General features: G+C 36.2%; 1 protein-coding gene across 1 annotated transcript in view; it reads left to right on the forward strand.

Annotated features, from left to right (window-relative positions):
• LOC141433690 (glutamine synthetase 2 cytoplasmic-like) overlaps positions 1-21,724 on the forward strand; it is a 28,343-nt gene extending 6,619 nt beyond the window's left edge. The window contains exons 5-8 of the mRNA XM_074095789.1: positions 862-1,075; positions 4,145-4,217; positions 11,259-11,331; positions 20,850-21,724. Of these exons, the coding sequence (XP_073951890.1) occupies positions 862-1,075; positions 4,145-4,217; positions 11,259-11,331; positions 20,850-20,998 (509 nt within the window). The 3' untranslated portion in view covers positions 20,999-21,724. The remainder of the gene's footprint in view (positions 1-861; positions 1,076-4,144; positions 4,218-11,258; positions 11,332-20,849) is intronic.
• The last annotated feature ends 495 nt before the right edge of the window (positions 21,725-22,219 follow it).

Genomic DNA, 22,219 nt, shown 5'->3' on the forward strand with positions numbered 1-22,219 from the left:
ACAAGTCTAGTGGACTAGAACTTTGTTAACTAGCTAACTTAAAGTTCAACAGTCGGGACCCATTAGGTAAGAATTTTTGATCGTCACGATTTAAATGGGTGCCGACTGTTGAACTTTAAGTTAGCTACTTAACAAAGTTCTGGCCCACTAGACTTGTTTTTCCTCTTTTTAGTACTTTTTAAGGCAGTCGGGTATTTTTGATTTTTTTAATTTATTGTTTATTTCACACTTTTTTAATAGTACTTTGAAAATGGTAGATTTAAACTATTATAACCTATATATATTAGAATGGGCTAGTTATTACCTTTCATTAGATACCTTACTCGATAGATTTGAATAAAAAAACATTTTCTGAAACTTACAATTTGACGCCAAAAATCCGCCATTTTGGTTTTTCAAGAATTTCATGTACTCAGTGTCACTCGCGTCATCAAGACGAATCCAATGACGTATCATTTATCAAAATCGGTTCAGCCGTTGAGTAGTTACAAGAGGACATAGGAATAGACATACATACATACATACTTACATACACACATACCCATCAAACACATAACCCTCCTTCTTCGCAGTCGGGTATAAAAATAGGTTACATGCAGCCTAAGTTTAATTAACTGTTGTCAACATTATAAGCCGTAGGACGTCCACTGTCGGACATAGGCCTTCTCCATAACTTTACTTCCGAATTTGGCAGTAAGATAAGCAAAATTTAACGCTTTCCTGGAGGGCCTTGTGGATTCGTACTCATAAAACGGTAGCCTACGTTGCATATGGTTGACTGTACCCTGTGAATCGCTTTTAATTCGTATTAGACGTCTTAACACACACACCACACAACAATCCTGTATTTGTTGCATACAGAGACAAACTTTCGCAAAAACTGCGTAATGTTATGCGAGAAAGGAGAAGTGGAGGAGCCTTGGTTCGGTTTTAACCAAGAGTTCTTCCTGACAACGACGGATAAACGGCCGCTCGGCTGGCCGCCCGGCGGATTCCCCGCCCCACCTGGACCGTATTACTGCGCAATCGGAGCTAACAAAATCGTGGCCAGGGATCTTATGGAAGCGTTTTACAGGTACCTTCTACTAATGCTGTTGAAATGAAAAAAAATATATAAAAAATTGGCTTGTGCTGCGGCACCGACTTCAGACTGATAAGGGGCTTCACTGCAATATGTGGCCGGCAACTATTGGTGTCCCTGTCTAACATGTGAGTAAGAGAGGGACACCAATAGTTGCCGGCTACAAATTGCAGTGAAAATATGGCCCGTCTACGAGCCGCTATAGAAAAATATTTTCATGGTTTTTTGTAGTCGGTTCAATTTTTTGTTATTTTTTTTAAAGATCTAATATGCAATAGTTTAATGTCAACTGTTGGTCACCTTTTACGAAAAATTGCTTTTTCCGATGCAGAGACGTTCATTATTGAGGAGTCCTGGTGCTTCATCACCCGTTCTATTTCACCATACATTACGACTAGCTTGAATTGCTTAGCAACTGTGGTAAAGTAATTGAAATTCAACCCGCGAAGTACTCTTGTTATTGAGCAGTGGCTTCGTTGGTCAAATGTGTTCTTCATCATCAGTTCCATTTCTCCAAATGATGATTTTCAAGAGCAAATGCACGAGTTACTACTAAATATGTCGAAATTACTAGTGTGTCCCTACAATATTTAAAGATTTCCCTCGATTTCTTTAGGATCCAACCATCAGATACTGATTTGGTGCTTATGGGACCTAATTGAAAGCATTCCTAGACGAACAAAAAAAATTTTCGAATCGGTTCATAAATGACGGAGTTCTGAAGAAGTCGGTTAAAAATTGACCACAGCGAAGCTAAAAAAGCGTTGACGTAGCGGTAACGCTGTGACGTGCCCTTGGCGTCACGTTTTTGATGACGGTTGGTGTAATCACGTCCACATAACGCTTTGACTGCTTCAAATTTCGCAGCGTCAACGTATTTTGAACTCCCATGTGGTCAATCCTTTAATCAACAAGACGTATCGATCCTCAAAGGCATTATTCAGGTAACCCTTGTAAATCCTAAATTAAACCCCGTATATTTATAGTAACACCTTCCCTATTATATTAACCGAAGTTGCCCTGTGAAAAGAATTCACGTTAGTAACGCCGATTACTCACGAACTCCATTTCATGTTCCATTTGAGTTAAATTACGCCACACATTTACGATACCGTTAAAGCTAAAGTTTCTTCCAAGTTTTCTAACGTGCTATAAAGACATTTTCTCTAATGAATATTTCAGTCTCTTAAACATGTGTGTTTTAGTTTAGTTAAAATGGAAAATAACCTCTTCCGATTTAAAGTAATTTTGCTTTCGACCTCTTGTTTGCATTGGTTAATCGCTAGAAAAAAAATGAAAATCATCCCTTAGTTTATGGTAACGATGAGAACTTGAATAGAAATGATGTAGATAAGCAAGCAATTATTAATGAACTTTTCATTTTCTTATTGCCATTGTAACGTTTAGGCTTTGTGCTGGAACACTATCTAAAAAAATCTCTGCAAAGAACAGACTACCAAAATACCTTCTTAATTGAGCGGATATTTCTTCGTTCTTGTAAATATAAGTCAAAGTTGATATTGTGAACATCATTGATCAGAATATTTTGTTCGGTTAGAACGAAGTTCGTTGTAGTGTTTCAATTATTTAGGAATGTTAATTGTCAACATCATGTGCAACTTGGCAGTCGGAATGACTAATAGCCTGTTGAAATAAATCAAAACTTGTATTACACAGGGTTTGCGTGGCTTGTTTCTGACAGCACTGTCTTCCGAACGAAATAACTAATTGGTTTGCAAGCCAACTAGTACAGGGGGTCTAGCACTAGACTAGATTTGATCGTGGACATGGAGTAACTATCCCATTTTTACAAGCTTTTATTTAGTTTTCCCCTGTCCCCTTATCTGTCTGCCTGTCTGTCTGTCTGTCTGCCTGTAATCAAATCTCGCAAGTTCAATTTGACCAACTTCCAGTATGACTACAGGTTGGATTGACTTGAAATTTGGAATACTTATGTAAATCGTGTGACAATACAATAATCTAGTAGTGACATCCTGGTAGTCCAGCCAGGATCGTCTCCGCAGGACGGAACGCTTCAACGGTTAATAGCATCGGCTTGAAATTTGGTATGAAAATGTAATATGGGTGACAATGCAAGTACAGTCAACAAAAAGTACACTCGGCAAAAAAGCTTGTATTCAAAATGATTTTTTATGGTTAGGTTATTACCGATATGAGTGCATAGACTTTCATTTAGATGGTGTGTGAAATATCGTTCAAATTGCTCGTCAAACGAGCGATAATAACGTATAAGTTTAATAGCGACAGCTTACAAATTTATAACCAAACGGCCCCGCAATATAACATAACTCCGCACGATGTTTCTCACTCTGATTGAATATGGTTTAAGGGGCGGATATCTCATATTCACAATAAACAATAGTGAAGTAAGACTGAGGAGACGAGGTACAGTCTCTTCTACGAGTTACACCTTAAAGCGGCGATTACACTGAGTCGTTCACCTAACGCGGTCGCCTAACTTGTTTCTACTACTTAGGCCAACGAACGTCATCTTATACCACCGTGTTCTTTACACTTTTGCAGTCGCCACATGCAGCACAAGTAGTACCTAGTGTAATTACCGCTTAAGGCTGCGTTTCCACCACTGATGTGTGTTGCGACGAATGTGTCTTTCATGAACCAATAGAAACGCTTTAATTACCTAGCCTCGCTCCGCTCAGCTGTTTTCACTAGAGACGAGCTGTGCGAGGATTTCATGAAAAACACATTCCTCGATACACATCCTCACACATCTCTAGTGAAAACACAGCCGTGTGTAAGCCCAACCCGCTATTCATCCGTTTCATAATAAATATCTCAGTAGCTTCCAAGGAAGATGAATACAATGATGGCTTACCAGGGTTGGGTCACTGCGGGTCGAGATTTTTACTGTTTACCTGTAAGCGACTGCAGCGTGCAGCGTGGTGCTATTTGAATTTGATATTTATTTTAATCTCCCATTGTCTAATTCTACAATTCTAAGTTTCACTCTCTCATTTGCTGAGATGCCCTGTAGCGATTTAATACATTTATGATACTTACTGATTTAGATTTTGTCTACAGATGCTGCCTCTACGCTGGTGTGAAAATAAATGGCATCAACCCTGGCACTACTCCGTCTCAATGGAATTTCCAGGTTTGATGTTAATTTTGCGCTTCTGTAGTTTGTTTACCCTAAAGTGTTTCTACAGTGGAATAGTTCTTTATTCGCTTAATTTGTGAAGGAAATATCTAGATTGGTTCCCCGTGGATTATTTTTAATTTTATTTATGTACAGATTACCTTTTCGGAATTCTGCCACGCATTATCTGAAAGCGGCAACAAAACTATATTCCGGTACAGTCGAGGCCATAATAAAATATATCTTTTAAAAATAAAGGAATAATCAAATTACAAATAGGTACTACTAATCCACAACAAGCTTCGTCAGATAAATTAAACTATAAAACAAGAAAAGAAATACGCACCTACCCACAACTGGCTCCATTAAAAACGCTTTACTTTATTGCGAATGTCAAACACCAACCCGACCCGCATCCGGTCCAAAAGTACCGAAAATACCCGCCGCAAAGTTTCTTAAGTTATAAACAAAAAGCAGAATTTTCATAGTAAAAATCAAATGTCAAGAGGGATTGACCGAGGGATTGACAATGATCAAATCCCTCTTGGTTTTATCGAATGTCGATGTTTAATTGTCAGTTAGCACGATATGTTTTAGGTAATGCGATTAGACCTGTAATGGGGTAGACCTTTGTCCTGCAGTGGGACACTATAGGCTACCAAAAAAAAATAGACCTGTGTATTTGTTACAATTTAAACATAAAACTGAAACGGAAATGTTACAGTGTAACTGACGATAGAATAACCTTCATTCAAAATAACAGAATCGAAATCTATATCGACTGTATTTCTGTAAGTACTTAATTAATAATCTTGCCTGTAGTAACAAAGAATTTTCATTATTTTCTCTACATTGTCACCATTTAAACTAAGAGAAGTAAAAGAAAAATAAAGAATGAAGAGAAGGATATTACTTTATCCATTTGCTAATCGTTTTTCTTTTACGATTAACCATTTTCGTTAACACGGGAACCTAATAAAATAATAAGTACGTATGAAAACTCAAGCGACATCAAATTAATGTCAGATGTGACGTGACGTAATTTATTTTAATAAAGAGACGCAAGAGGCTTGTCAAAGAGGTCAAATGTTACAGAATAATGTTAAAGTCGGTAACATGCGAAAAATTGATAACTGGAATAGTCGACAAAACACAATGGTCAATCCCTCTTGACATTTGATTTTTGCTATGAGAATTCCGCTCTTTGGTTATAAATTACTCATATGCATTGAAAAATTGCGATAATAAGCTTTATGAGGTAACTCATCTTTCCGTTGTCAATAAAGTTCCTAAACATACAACATCATTTAGAAGATACGCTTGAGGGATTAATTTGTGGGGCTGTTTTGTTTAACTTTATCACCGCTTAAATGTTAGAAAACATAGCATAATAATGTATGTATGTATGTACTAACCCTAATGTATGTTACTACTAACCCTGTACTTAGGTACTTGTAATCTAACACTATGGATTTATAGGTCCGAAATATATTTTTTAATTTGAATAATATAACTAAAGTTTGTGCATTAGTGTGTGTGCGTGTGTTCGCGCGTGCTCGTGTGTGTGAGTTTTACGCTAAGACGGCTGGATAAAGCGAGTAAAGACTAGTATAGGTGTCCGCTGGAGAGTTAAGTCACTTAAATACACATACAGCCACATAAAGTCATCATTATTTTATACCACAGCGGAATGGGAACTTCAAATCTGTTCTTCAAATCAAATGCCTCATTATCACATAATGCAGTAATCTTTTAACATTTTTTTTTTGGTTTTATGAATAATTATATTTATTTTAATTACTCTATCATATGTATTTTTCATTAAATAAGATTTCTGTAGATATAACGGGTGAGGTGGTGTATATAATATATTTTTATTATTGTTTTATTTTAATTAGATACTTAATCTAAAGTCTATTCATTCTACGTGTCTTATCATGTAAACAAACGTGACGTCACAGGTGATAATAGACAATGACTAGTGATTGGAAAAGTCGATAAAATATACATAAAATGTGACCGATTATTTTGCTATTAACATAAATAAATCCGTAAGCAAGCCATGTCGTCACAAATATCACAAAAACAGCACCCGTAACGTACGACATCAAGCGAGGTAGCGAAACGAATGACATTTCTAGATTCAACTCTTTTAATTTTATTTATTATTATTTCCTCTAGTGGAAAACGCAAAGGTTGAACACCATTACAGCTAAGTTTTCATTATATCTTTTCTTCTTTTTAATGATTCAACTCAATATGAAATTACGTTTAGCGTAACTATAGACACCTAGGTAGGTACGCAATCTCCGTGTCCGTCCTCGTTTAAAATAAATATTGAGATCAACCACAGCAATTCCGAGTAATTATTATGATTGATTTTAATGCATTTTCCGAAATCTCTACATTAAGCATTAATTGCCATATTTATCCATATCGATAAGTTGTCGTTTTCCATCAATACGATCATAGATAATCTAGACAAAATGGCAGATATTTTTAAGGTTATTCATTCGTTCCTTCGATTATTGAAGGCAATCTTATTCGAAATGATATTTTTCAATGGTTACTTGGTTGATTTCAATACTTTATGAGTTTCTTTAAGTATACAACAACATTTTAAGTGATGGTTATTGTGTAATCCGCGAAAAAAGTGTGACACGGAAGGATGAATAGACCTTAAATAATAATTGGGCTTATCTTAAAGTAACTTTTTAGCCAATCTTGCTGTTTTCTGTTAAACTTGCTATTACGAAAAAAAAACACTAATTTCAAAATCCTGCTGTTATGTTGTTATGTGCTTGAGAGATGTTATAATATACGTGAGCTGAACGCTCCTGCCGATAGCAATAATATCATAAATAACCTTGAAAGCAATGTTATATCCTGGACTCCCTGATATCCATCACAAAGTAGCCTAGTAAAGTACAGATGGTGCTAGCATTTACCGAATACCGACGCAACTGAGCTTAGCTGTATTTTATTGCCCCAGGAGTGCTTTATAGTGTCGTTACTTGCTTTTAAAAACGCTGAATCTACTTTATGCGGCAGCGGAGTTGCGAATCAAAAATTGAAATAACCGTTTATATGGGGCAGTAAAATCTTAATTTGAATGTTGAAATCGGTCCTCAGGTGGATCAGTCAGGGAGGTTATTAAGTACAATCACATGCATTAATATCTACCACAGCGGATCGTGCTATATCTGACACGTCCTACCGGCCCTAGAAATAGAGTCGTATCAGATATTTATGCAAGCTTTGTTGTGACAAATATTGGTGCTGGTGACTGTACCATCTCGAACCGGAATCCTTGAGTTACTCCACTGTTCATAATTTAGCCGAGTTATACATGTACAGTCAAGGGCAAAGATATCGACACGGCCAAAGTTGCAAAAATATGTATACACGATCTTAATGTTAAGTGCATAAAATCGTGTATACATATTTTTGCAACTTTGGCTGTGTCTAATCTTTGCCCTTGACTGCACTCTAAGTAAATTTTGCCATTAATAAACCAGAATAACATCGCTCGGCCAAATTTAGGAATAGTGGCAGTGGCTCAACAATCCCTGATTGCGACTTTACATCCAAAATATTTAAGCTAGGTCTCCAAAATTTAATATGAAATTTCTAGGTACAGTCGAGTTCATAAACTTGTGAGCAAAAATTTGATCAAAATTATCTGAACATGACTATACTCGTATTGTTACCGGCGTAAAAGCGTGTTCAGATATTTTTGATCAAAATGTCGCTCACATGTTTATGAACTCGACTGTACGTACCCGTGGTCCAACTAATTTGTCCAATCCGGAAATATTATATTTATAATAGATCCTAAAATTAGGTGGGTTAGGTTTGTAAGGTAACTTCAGTTGCCCGAAGGGCAAAATACCCAGAAAGAGGAGCTCCGCCCTTGGAAGAAGTTGGACAAACTATAGTTGGACCACGGGTACCTACGTCACGAGATTTCTTAGCAACTTTTTGGTTTAAGTAAATAGTTGACGAACATTTTAATAAGTACTTTTCAGAGAGCGATTTGTTTCTGCAGGCGTTTTTTTTTTAGGTTTTAAACTTATCTAACTTGTTACATTCCATGTTCAGGGAACAGTGCCCTTTTACTCGTATAATAATAATAGTTTTCTGCGTCATTACTAATAACACTACCAATAAATTGAAAGTGCTATTTTAATTAGTAATAAGTAGAGCAAACTACTCTATTATCAGTCAGTGAGTTATTTTAGTAATATAGTCACTACTTTTTGTCTGACTACCCTTTTTGCCTTAAAGAAAATAATGAAAACAAAAGCTTTTGAAATCAAAGCCTATGGGGTGCTACTCGTTGATAGAATTATGAAATTTGGTAAAAAGTAAGGCCTCAGAAAAAAAATATGTAAGTCAAAATACGTACTGACTTGCAAAAAAATATTTTGATATTCATAAGTATGAATTACCAAGTTATTATTTCCGGATTTTTAATTGGTACGGAACTCCGAAAACGTCAGAGCGCGAGTTCAATTCGCATTTGGCCGGTTTTATAGATAATTTATTGATTATATAAAAACTCCAGATTGACAGCCCAGCTTCGGGATCTATTGCGCACTTACCTCCCGATGGCGGGTACGGCTCAGTGGCCTATTCACAGTTTTTTTCGACCCACGAAATTTTGTACTACTGTACTTTATCGAAAATTTTTCTACGATATAAAATCTTAATTATTTTTTGATAATTCAGAAGCAATTATTTTGGATAATGTTCGAGATATTATAATTACAGAGCATTAACCCTTTCACCATAATTTGTTTACGATAAATTGAGAACTTACCGATATTCTGACCACTGTTTCTTGTTTGGTTGATGGTTTGTATTATTCAGGTTATAATTATAGTTACTTTTCGTATTACTAACTTGCTAAAGTGGTCATGTCAACGGTTGAAAATACGTAGCAAATCTAAAATACATTTCTTGAAATAGTGCGGTAATTTTCCTTTATTTAACTTAAAACTGAATTTGCAATTCGTAGTTTCAATAGCATAGCGGCCACCAGGGTATTAGTCAAGCTTGTCTACACCACAGGAATCACAGCAATCAAGTTTACAACCCACCTTAACAAAGTCCTTAAACATTGTTACACATGCTTTTAGTGCAAGAAAGATTTCTTTTGACAAATGCTAACTAGTACATGTGTGAATTGGACATGGTAAATCCAGCAAACTTATTAGTACAAACTTAATCAATTGGAAGGAAAGGTAAAATCAAGTTGAACGCGTTTGCTTCATCAGTTAACATGTGTAACAGTGCCTTTATCAACTAATATTTTATAAATTGGTACGAGTAAGCTCTTTCTATCAAAAGAGGTAATAAAAACCCAACAGAGTTTACTATCCTAATTATCATCATCATCATGACTCAATTTCTGTGGTAAGACTTTAGTAAGAATTAGTAATCATAAACTGCTAATACAATTATTAATAAGTTGCTAACATGAAAAGAGTTGATAAGTTTATTTGGCTTCTGCATCTGGATTTCTCAGTTCGTATATATAATTATAGTTAATCGTGATTCGTCGTTGAGAAAAAATCTACGCTGTAGTGTAGTATTCGAATAAAAAAAAAACTACTTGCACACTGCGATCCTCAAGGAATCGTTTGCCACATGTAAGCATTTTTAATGTTTTGCATTTATAGGTACAAATAAATACTTACGAAATACTTACATAACTGCAAAAGTTCACCCACTCGCCGAAAACTTACCCGCTCAAATTGCGGTAAAAATTATCCCGTCCTAATTTTTACAGTTCACTGCTATAAATTGATTTTGAGGATATCATAACCATGCTTTGAGCCATAGCAGAAGACTCGACCAGTTCCAAAATCGTCTTCACTCCTTTGTTACCTTCTGAGTCGAAATTCATTGTGCGATTTATGAAATTACTACCTTTGTGAAGGATTACTGTAGGAAACCTGCCGAACCTGCGCTGCGCTTGTACTCGTATCTTTTTTTTTATTGGCGTTTAAATTCTGGCAGCGCTTGATAATATGTAATTAAACTTATTATCTTCTTTTTAGGCTACATATACAACATCATGCTAACTAATAAATATCGCAAAAATTTCGCACAGGTTCGAAATACATGACACTCGTTTCAGACACCGCTCACGTTCTGTCTCCAGGGCAATGACATAAATAGTATAAGTCACCGGGCTACACCAACAGTATGTCTGGAACTTGGTGCCTCTACGGTGGACACACGTAGAGTCTTAGTACCTATCGAACACTCAAAATCACTACCAGTAAATCATCGTTCTGTATTCACCAGAATTTATTGTGTAGAATTTAAAAAATAATATTTGCATTCAGTGCATTTGTTTATCTAAGTACACAATAACATGACTCTAAATAACTCGAACACAGGCTCTTTTTAACTGATTTCACAAAAAGGAGGAGGTTATAACATCGGTTCAATTTATTTTTAATAGTGTCCTTTAATTAGTGATCAAATACGGATTCATTTAAAATATTTCGCTGTTACGTAATTGTATGTGTATGTCCAATTAATTTGTACGGACTTAAGACCTTTTACAGCAAATCCATAATTATGGTAACAAAAAATCAAACTTGCATACAAACTAATTGGGAATTTTGAAAGACTATGTTATTACGCTCTTTCGTTCACTCTAAACTTGCAAATTTTTCTCACAAAACAGTCCCAAATAAATGTACAAACTTTCTTTGGAAATGCTCAAATAGTTTTACTGCCTCAAATACTAAGATGTATTAAGCGGAATTCTTTGCTTTGCACTTTTTGATCGCCTTTGCCTCAAGTATCTACGGCTAACAGGCGGTTGACCGGGCAGTGCGGTAAACTAAGTTGTAATTTTCCGCTTTACAGTCAATTCAGTATCAATTATCATGCCAATATTATGCATTATAAATCAAGTAACTATTTTGAAACAATAATTTTTAGACACGAATAAATTTACCTCGACTTTCTACAACATTACAATGGCCGTTCACGTTAACGAAGTTGGGTGACAAATAAAAATGACCAATCCTTTAGTTCAAGGACTCCGCTGCTAATCAGACTGACACCCCACACTTTCTACTCGTGACCACGCCACTGTATGTTGCCGGTGAGTAAATATTACTCTGTGTGTTAGCGTGATAAGTCCTGTGCGTGTAATTGATTAATTCCAATTTCTTTTAATTATTTTGTTGTTATTCCTCTCATATGTCTTGCACGCGAGCAGGCTGCAATTACCAGGACCATCACTGCCGTTCCGCCGTGACAGTTGCAGTTCTACCACAATTTTTCTTATAAGTAAAATGCGAGTACGTCCATAGAGAGCGTTTGAGAATAATATAATAATCCGGGGGTCAGTCGCTAGTGAACAACGTCGGCTAGTTCGCTAATACTTTGCAAAAAAAAGGTATAACTTTATGATACTAGTTAAATATGCCCGCTTTCCGTCAATCAACAAGCAACCTATATTATCATTAAATTTTTGAGCTTGACTGTTAAACTATCATCTAGAAACTACAGTATTTATTTTCCCTATTTTGTTTTCTGGCAACCGTGCCGCACGTTAGATCTATTGATAATTTCCTACATATTATAATGCATGCGTTACGACATCGTCTAAAAGGTTCCTCCTAATGATTGAATGTATTCATATTAGTACGGAATACTAATGTGGCCCGACATCGTAGGTTTTTGTGCCAGGGTCATCGAGCTTGCGTCGACAAGCTACGCGGCACATAACAATATGACGCCAACAACGGCGCCGACAATGTACGTCGTCTTGGCATAGATATTCACATATTAGTTTACCGCACGGAGCATCAGTAGCACAGAGTACAATCAAAATATTAATATCAATGCAACATGCGGAGCGTGCAAATAATAGACACGTCCTTCCGGCCCTAGAAATAGTGCATCAGTTATTTATGCACGTTGTTGTGTCAGATATTGGTGATGTATGGGCCCCGTGCGGCGTGCTTGTTTCATGTCATCTAATTTTGGTTTAAGAATTTAAATATTGATTGCTGATATCTGTCTTACAATATTACCTACTTGATTGCGCAGACGTGGTACACGCAATCAAAAATACTAGTCTGGAATTAGCAGTCATAGAAAGTGGCAGTATATGTCACGCAACAATCATCTATCGAATTTCGTAACATAAACAGTATATTACGTCAACGAATCATTTCGATTTCATCTAATCCGTATCTCAAGAATATCATACATCTGAGTATCCGTATCTCAAGAGTATCATACATCACTTGTCAATACTCGTCATACGCTTTTTTCTCAATAAAATTTCAGTATAAAAACGGTAACGAAATGTATGTGTGTATGTTTGTATTGAGACCTGCAATGGTACTAGATAATATTAGGGAAATAAAATCAAAATTACTTATAAAACTTTGATGTACTCTCTGTAGTAGTAGTGTACTACTGAAATTATCTAAAAACAAATAGACGGCGAATATATAAAAGACACAAAATAATAGAAGTTAGTCTTAAGTTCTGAGGTGTTATAAAAGTATTTCATTTACCAAAAATATTATATAAAATCAATCAAGTAATCATACGAATAAATTGTACTAAAAAATTCGTGGAAAATTCCATGAACGGTCGCCTAATTTATTTGCATGGTAGGTACAGTCACCAGCATCAATATGTGACAAAAAAAGCGTGTATAAATATTTGATACGACTCTATTTCCAGGGCCGGTAGGACGTGTCAGGTATTTTCACGCTCCGCTGTGGCAGATATTGATGCAGATGACTGTACATATAAAAAACCGACCAAAAATATTTCGTCCTAACTAAAGAAACCTGAACATCCTACAAAATAGAGGGATTCAACAATACTGGAGCGCTGGATTAGGTTACATGCCTCTGGCTTATTGGCTCTGTGCACGACACCAGCGCCACCTGCGTCCGCAACTTTGTTGGCTCTACGGCTCTGACATTTTGAAATTTCATCGCGACTTTGTGACAAAAATCAATAATAATAATAATAAAAATAAGATGACATAGCCTACATTATTTTTACTTTTGGCCACTATGAGCCCTGTGATATTACCCCCACCTAGTACTTCGCACCCAGCAAATAGCTTGTGTTCAGTGCACCGTTGGCTTATAAGTTTGTAAGGTATTGTTTTTTTGTAGTGTATTCCTACTATATCTATCTCTTTTTCTCCAATATGCTTGGAATTGTCCTCCCAACTGTCGCAAACATAGTAGGTACGCGAAGTTCTTCCTTGTACTGCCACAAATAAAAAAAAACACTTTCCGCTCTGAGCGGCCGGGAAATTGTATGAAATTTCATTACGGTACAGTTTTTTCACTTTTTAAATTCACGTTTTGACTACGATAAGTCAATCTAAACAGCCTGACCATCAAATTCAATTTCAAGATCAAACTCAATTTTCAGCCTCTTTTTTCCCACAGCTATGTTTTCCACAAAATCTGATAGTTTAATCAATAAGTAAGTATTTAGATACACCCTTGCACTGCTTACTCCATTATTGTTATCGCTTACGCTCTTGTGTTTTTTCTATTAACTAATACGTGATCAGGATGGAGTTGTGCTCCGAACGGATATTATACTAAAAGGCGTGCAAAATCAGTCGAGGGACGGATTAATTATCGGTGGCTAAATCAATTTGTGTTCAATATTTCCCGGCACTAATATATTGTTACAATAAAGCGGTTACAAGAAGGATGTTGCCGCTATACATACTAATAGCAATAACTATTTAACAAGAAAGAGTTTTAAAGCGTTTTCAAGTGAATATCAATCAACCCACTCAATTAACAACCAACTTTTTTACCGACACTAATCTGTCCACGACATTTTTCAAATAATTGCAGATTTTTGTAAGTAAACGTGTTTTTTCTGTAATTTAATAGATGGTGTACATGAATACATGCCGTCCTACGTAAGTTCAATCTATTAAACCGTGAAATATCTTGTTGGAAGTACGATTTTTTGGTAACGCCCGAGACAATTTTGGTAACGCAGGAGACGCCCAAAGTGTCGGTAAAATAGTTGATTGGCCCAGATAGGTGTTATCGCTTAAAAGTCATTTCACTGATCATACACATGGACTGTCCCGAAACTATTCGCTGCCCCATCTTCGAACGTTCGCAGGTGAATGGCGATCCCATAGAAATTTCACTGGAATAATTGTTTTGCAATTCTATCCTAATATTTTTAATGTGTAACTAAATCTGACGCAATGGCTGTTGCCGTTTCACGTTCAAGCAGCTAAACCGATCAAATAGAAATTTACCATGAAGATGGAAACATGGAGATGGTTTGACGAATTCTTCGCCGACAGAGTGAGAAATAAAAGCCCGCAGGCGTAGCAATGTACACAATGGAGGCAACGAACAGTGAAAGGAATGGTTTCCCCAAAGGCTTCGTTCGGTACGGCCATGATTATTCGTACAACTAACTAGAATAAGTCTTGGATAGAGTTAACTAGATAAACTGAAGACGCTGCATTCCTATTAGAAACCATAGAAAATTGCCTGCCACCACAATACCATTAGCCGTGATGAATAGAGCTTCCTGTCGCGGAATTCACATTTGAACTTCCACAAGTCCATTATGTCGTTTTGAAATAGGTAGGTAGTTTGTGTACAAATTAATACCAATCTACTCGTGTTGTTTGTGCACAGTTTGTGCCCAAGGTTCTGTATTTTTATCGCTAGTCTACCTACACAGAGTGTAGACTTTTATCAAAAGTTGAATTGGCTAATTGGTTGCATAGGTAAGAAGCGAATATGCCGAATTGTATAATTCTAAGTACCTAATTGAAACACAGGCAGTCGACAAAATGTGAATATTTCCCACAGAAATTCCTGTAAGCGTATTCAAAATGTGACTTGTTTGGTTCTCGTACAGTCAAGTGCAAAGATATCGACACGGCCAAAGTTACAAAAATATGTAATACACGACTTTAAAGTTAAGTTTTTGGAATTCAGTGAGTGGACCCAGCAGCACTGACCTTCAGCATTTAAATAAAATAAAAAATCTACTTTGTCTCACGGAGTGAGCAAAATGCGATTTTGCTCACTGATTTTTAATAGCAAAACCTGCCTGTTTTAGCTGCTGAGGTGAAAAAATTAATTCCTGACGCTATTTCAAAACAAAAAATAAGTAATATTGTGTTTAAATATATACAAAACCTTGTGGTAAAGGTGATAAAAAGTCAGATAAGCTCTGTTGTTAGATCCAATAGAATGTTTCGATGAAGTTACAAAATTACGATTTTTCCTCACAAGATTTCGTGACGTTTCCTGACGTCAATAAATTTTGGATGTTTTCAAATTCAAATTTGTTTATTGCATGTCACATTACAGGTACATTTTATACAGTTTGTTTTACGATTTCGTCCTTAGTGTTAATAATTTCTTGACAAACTGATTTCTTGTCAATTTCACGACGGGACAACTTTTTGAAAAATAATCATAGGTGTGTGCTCGCGAAAGTTGAATCGATTTCGATGACGTTTCGTGTAAGGTTATTGTCTAACGGAGGCACAGTCGTAAGCGCCATTAGTGCCATTACCATCACTATTTCTATTTATCAAAAGGTGTACGCTGGCGGTAAAAACAAGGTGAATGCGATAGTGATTACAAGCGTTAGTGATTTGTAAGCGCCATGCCATGACATAATTTTGGTTCACTAATGATTCGCAACTAACGTTTGGCAACCTGACTCAATTCGCAACTTTTCATTTCGCAACTGTTTAATATTTCTGAAACTGTAAATATTTCAGAAAAACTAACCTAACCTATTGGATTCTACACGACGACTGTGAAATAAATCCTGAAATATTTACAGTTTTAGAGTTTGCGAAATGAAAAGTTGCGAAATGAATCAGGTTGCCAAACGTTAGTTGCGAATTATTACCCATAATTTTATTGGCACTTCTAACGAACCTTCCAACATTTTTCGGAACAGGAATTGTGTAGGTATTATTATAATATACCTAACACTAAACTACCTACTGCCAAGGTGTAGCAAAAACACTCAATTTATCAATTTTGACATTCATAAGTGCTTGTTATAGCCTAAATTGAATAAAGATATTTTGACTTTGACTTTGAATGAAGAGAAGTGCCTTCAGACGGGTAGCATATTAATTAGTAATCCGTAGGTACATTTATCTTCTTCTTGCAGAAATACTTAACCTTGCCATTATTGTGCTCCGAAGATGTCGCGATTAATTAAATGACGTTGAATTAATAAATAAATATTTGAATAATACCCATCTCTGCTTTGTACAGTCACCAGCACCAATATCTGTACCACTACCATGAGTTTACAGTGACCTTATTTCTAGTGCTCTCTAGGTCTTCTCTATTTCTAGGGCTCTATTCGTAGCGTGTCAGATATTTTTGCACGCTCCGCTGTGGCAGATATAAATGCAGGTGACTGTACAGTCAGGTGTAAAAATATTTACTTACTTAAAGTTTCAAAAATATGTACCAGAGACCTTTATTCCTTAACATATTTTTGAGTGGTTCTAATAGATATATATTTTTGCACTTCACTGTACCTATTAAGATATGTAGCAACCAATCTTTTTTTGGATGTTTGTTACAAATTAACTCAAAAACTACTGGACCGATTTTAATAATTCTTACACTATTAGAATGCTAAATTATTCCAAAGTGCCATAGGCTATATTTATTAACATAAAAATTAGGGTTCCGTACTAAAACTACAATAATGTAACTCAAAGTGTAAAAAAAGTTGCCATTAAACATCTTTCATCGCATGCGCTGTAGAAACTATTGAACTATATACAGAGTAGTAGTGTCTAGTAGTAGTGTCTATGAAGATACTAAAATGGCAGTCTGAAAAGTCAAAAGTAAAAATAATGTGGCCAGCATAAAAAGAACAGTGCTGCTTCGTGATTACGGTTTCGTAAATAACCGATAAAATGTATATTTTACGATAGCAAAAATAACATTACAGCATACAATATTCTACTTTCCATTTTGTAAATATAAATGAACTTTTACGATAAAGTGATAAAATCTAAGCACAGGTAAAAATACAGTGTTTATCACTTAGTGCCAACGTAAAAAATAATACAGAGGGGCTACTACAAAACTAGAAAAACGAAGTTCGTATGGTACCGTCCCTTTCACTCGCGTGTTAAATGAGATAAGCGTCAGCGGGACGGCAACATACGGGGTTCGAGTTTTGCATTTTGTAGTTAGGGCCAGCAGGGCTACTACGAAATTCGAAAGTCGAAGTTCGTGTCGTTCCGTCCTTCTGACACTACTATTTAGTGCGGGGGTGGGAGGGGCGTTGCGGTACGAGCTTTGATTTTCGAATTCCGGAGTAGGCCCTCAGATATCACACAACGTCATTGTTCATGTTTTTCGTATTCAAGTGGTATTCAACCGATTTTCGATACTTTACTCATATTGTCATCGGATGTGATCAGTGCGTTTTCTCGTGTTATTGTTGCTGTTATTTGTTAAATTTGTTGAGATAGACTTTTTATTTGTTAATTTGGTTTGGTCGCGTTTTTGTTGAGTTTTGTTGGATTAAACATGGACTCTGAGTAGCCAAGTATTTCGTCGCATAGATGACACAGCGAAGAAATACTTTCGCCTCGGAAAAAACGGAAACGTCAACCTCTTAGCAAAGCCGACAAGTATATGGTTGTAAATACGTACAAATATCTATACACAGAGGCCAAAGAATGAAATTGAAACTTAAACATCAGCATCTATAAAAAGTCGAAATATCTCGAAAACGGTCGCATTTTTATTAGATCTATTTTACCTTTTCTAGAATGTCCTAAGTGCCTTACATTTTAGTACATCACGGATCCGTTCATATCTTAATATTTTACGACATACATACATAGGTACCTACAAAATCTTTCGGTGATAACCGGTTGCGGCACATCACTATTTATGAGACGCAAAAAACAGGTAACACATGTAACGTCATTTTAGTATCTCGAATTATGGGACAGACCATAGGTACGGAGCCCTTCGTACGAGAGTCCGACTCGCACTTGGCCGTTTTTTTTTTACTTTGCCCGTGCGAAGCCGGGCGGGTCACTAGTGGCATTTTCCAAGTGTAATTGTTTTATTTTTTGCAGGTTCTTATCTTTCGCTGTTTCTGGTGCCCTATTATGTCGGACGGGGATAATATTCGTCGTAAAAGCTGACAGCTGACTTGAATATTAACGCCAACCGTTTCCATTATGTTGATTGTTTACGACAGGCTAATTAAAATTTTGGTGTTGTCGGTTTGGTTTAAAAAACTAATATTTTCATTTTCTTTCATCTTTAACTGTTTGTGTTTTTCATACTTAAGCACTTTATAGCATGCGCTGTGTCCAGGTCACATATGGTTCTCTCAGATTCTGTGGGGCCATCCTCTTTAGATTCTGCTTTCATCTCTTGGTTACCTATCATCATTGTTCACAGCATTGTTGGAAAGCATCCGCTTTTGTTCTTGGCGGTGTAGAAATTATCGTTCACAAAGCTAGCCCCGTCAGCCTCGAGCCTGGTCCATTGCATCAATAGCAATACTTTTTTATAATATTATTACTAGCTTTATCCCGCGGCACTCACTATTCACTAGTCACTATTGTACCGTTTTTGTCAAACTTAAAACCAAAAATTGCTATAAGTGGCTCCGAAGCGGTAACGTTTCGTGTGCTCTGCCTACCCCATTTAGGAATACAGGCGTGATGTTTGTGTTTGTGTGTTATCCCGCGGCTTCGCCCGCATTAGAAATAGCTTAATGCCGTCTTAACTCAACTGTTGTAAATAATGCCCGTACAATTTACAACAGTTAAGTTGCCATAGGGCAACGCAATAAATAAATGTCTTGGACTTTGGCTTGAAAAAAGGTTACGTTAACAATTTGATAGGCCAACATTCGCTCGCACAACGCCATCTATTGATTGCAAACCAAGTTAAAATGTCATATTGAGAGCTGAGGTTCGTCACCCTTCTTGGACAGCGCCCTATAAATAAACCACTTACAGTCACGTAAATAAAAATAGATTGAATTAAATGGGTGGCTAAACATCTCGTGTCATTATGGCTTGTTTTAGTCCCTTGTTGAACAATATACTATTAAATTATCTGCTTCACTGACTTCAGTATCTCAAAAGTAAATATAAAAAGTTCACCGTTTAGACGGATTTATCCATCCGATGTAACAACTGATGAAAAAAGCCGTGGTAGCCTAATGATTTGAAATATGGCTCTTAAGCAGAAGACGAAGAGTTCAAAATTCGGGCTTTCACTTCTGAATTTTTCGGAAGTCATGTACGAAATTGTATTTTAAATTTACCACTAGCTTAACTATAATGTCTGAAGTTCTCAAACCGCACGGGGCCCGCGTAAAAAGTAAAGTCCAATCCCTTACAATTTGAGAGGAGCCCTGTGCCTAGCAGTGGGACTTGTATAGGCTGAAGATGATGAAAAACTAGATCTGGGTAAAAATTGATTTGCAAATTTAGACCCAAAGACTCAAATCTATAGATATACCTTTTCTTAAATAGGTACGCAACGCACAAGTAAAATTGAAAAAGTTAAATACCTAACAAAAGTTTGCATATTTCAAAGTTAGTTTTAGCATCTATGTTTTTATTTGGTAACAGACCGTTTTGCACTCTGGGTCCTTTTACTTGCCGGGGGTAGTTGAAAGGACGTACCTACATTTTTAACGTTACCCTACCTAACTCACCATTTAAGCCCATCTCCATCAACTGTCAGCGCTAAGGCATTGCCACGCATTCATACATATAGAGCAGTCCACGGGATTCGTAAGAGTGACACCACAACCCGTCTTGATTTTGGGCGGTGGGGTAAACCGCCGCATTACTGACACTTTAAGAGGAATAGGTGCAGGGTTCCAAACAATGTTACGTAAAAAGCGGAAAAGAAAAAAAAAATCTTGTTAAACAAAACTTACCTAGATTTTTAAATTGTTTGTCTTCATGAAAATAACGAACTCTAATTAAAAAAATAATTAGAAAACCTCTTTACTTTTACTCCCATGTCCATGGAGAGTAAAAGTTAAACTACAATTTATCCTTGCACATGAATTAAATATGTTACTTATTAGATTAAGTAATATTTTATTATAACCATTGAGTTTTGTACGACAGTTACAATTAGTTGCATCTCCAGCTTAAGTCATAACGGGTTTTCAACAGAGGCTCGTAATTTTCCGCACTCTGTACCATTTGTATACTTACCTAATATTAAACAAATTGTAAAAAAAAAGTTAAAGTACCCATAGCTTTGCTTAGTTTGGGACTAGGTCAACTGGTGTCAATTGTCCCATGATATTTATTTTATTTATATCCAAAATAACAAAGCAGGTCAACCACGTCTAGGTCTTAAGCACTAAGTTTGTTAAAAAATGTCAGGATGTTTTCTGATAATCTAGCTGACGGATTAAACACAACAGTTCTTTTTTCTACAATTGTATTAAACATGTTTCCCATTTCGTATAAATGCCTCGTTCTCGTCACAATAATTACAATTTTAGTTGCATTTACTACGGTACATTTGCTTTGATTTTAACCCTTTTATTACTTACTCAAGCTTAACAAAATGCCATTGTTTTGTCCAGGAGTCGCGAACCGCAGTTGCTGCGTCAGAATACCTCGGCAGGTGTCGGAAGACAAGCGCGGCTACCTCGAAGATCGCCGACCCGCCGCCAACGCGGATCCGTATCGCGTAATATCCATAATTCTCAGGACCTGCATTTTTGACGAATAGCCAGGTGCGACTGTATTTGCGACAAGTCAGTGGACTTCATCCTTTATTTTTGGGTCAATCAACTTTAAAGTGTATGTTATTCTGTCTTGTAACTCAAGAGATATCAGTGATTCAATTTCTTAGAAAAATGTTTGCAATGTATGCATGCTTAGGAGATGAGCCATGAAGGAATTGCCTTAAAATTATCACAACTCCTAACTTTTAGTGGATTTGTACCTCCATAATCATACTTGCAGGTGGTAGGACCTTTTGCAAGGTCCGCCCGGATTGCTACCACCATCTTGCTCGGTAATCCTGCCGTGAAGGGAGACATTATCTATTAAAGCAACAAGCTAAACTAAAAAGTTGATTGACCCTTTTATAACTATTTACATTAACAACACTTACTGACTTACACGTCCCGCAGAGGTGACAATTTCCAGTGTTATTATGGAACATGATTTTACTAAACGGACAAAATTTTAAATACTATGAAAACTTATTAAAACTTTTGAAGTGGATTTCCCTTAGACAAAGGCGGATGGAATTGTCGAAATTTTCCCCAAACACGAATCTGTCAAACAAAAGTCGTGAAACTTTGACCACAAACTTGGCCAGCGGCAAAATGGAGGAATGGTGTATGATACTTTTATATCTGTGAAGTGTTTTGTTGCTACCTAATCACGTTTGTATATATTTTTACAACTTAGTATTTCGTGTCGTTCTGTGATAAAGTTGTTTGTTACATTTGGACATTTTATTCTATTCCCTGTTCATGCATAATTCATTTAATAATCTCGCACCTTTTTGGGTTCGGTAACAAATTGATTACAGAACTTTGACCCATTTCAAAGGTTACAAATGTCTTAATGAACGTGGGTAACGTTTGCAAGAGAGCGCTTTATTTTATTATTATTATTAGCTTTACATTATTTGTGCTTGCATCTCAAAATATATATACTAAAAACAGTGAAAAAAAAACAGCGACATTCACTACAGGTCGCTCTGTAAAAAGTAACATTAGTGCAAGACAGCCGCGCATTTGTTCTATTTTTTGCCACATTCATGAAGATTTTTGTGCATAAATCAATTTGCTTAAATTTTATTGTACAGTATAGGTAAGTATTTAATGGCGTATTAAGTAGGAAGATATAAAAATCTTTACAGAACACGAAGTACGTTTCAAGATAAGTTTACGTCAAACTCTTTTGAAAATAAATTATAACTGACGTTGATTTCCAT

Source organism: Choristoneura fumiferana, chromosome 12, assembly GCF_025370935.1.
Source record: "Choristoneura fumiferana chromosome 12, NRCan_CFum_1, whole genome shotgun sequence".
NCBI lineage: Eukaryota > Metazoa > Arthropoda > Insecta > Lepidoptera > Tortricidae > Choristoneura > Choristoneura fumiferana.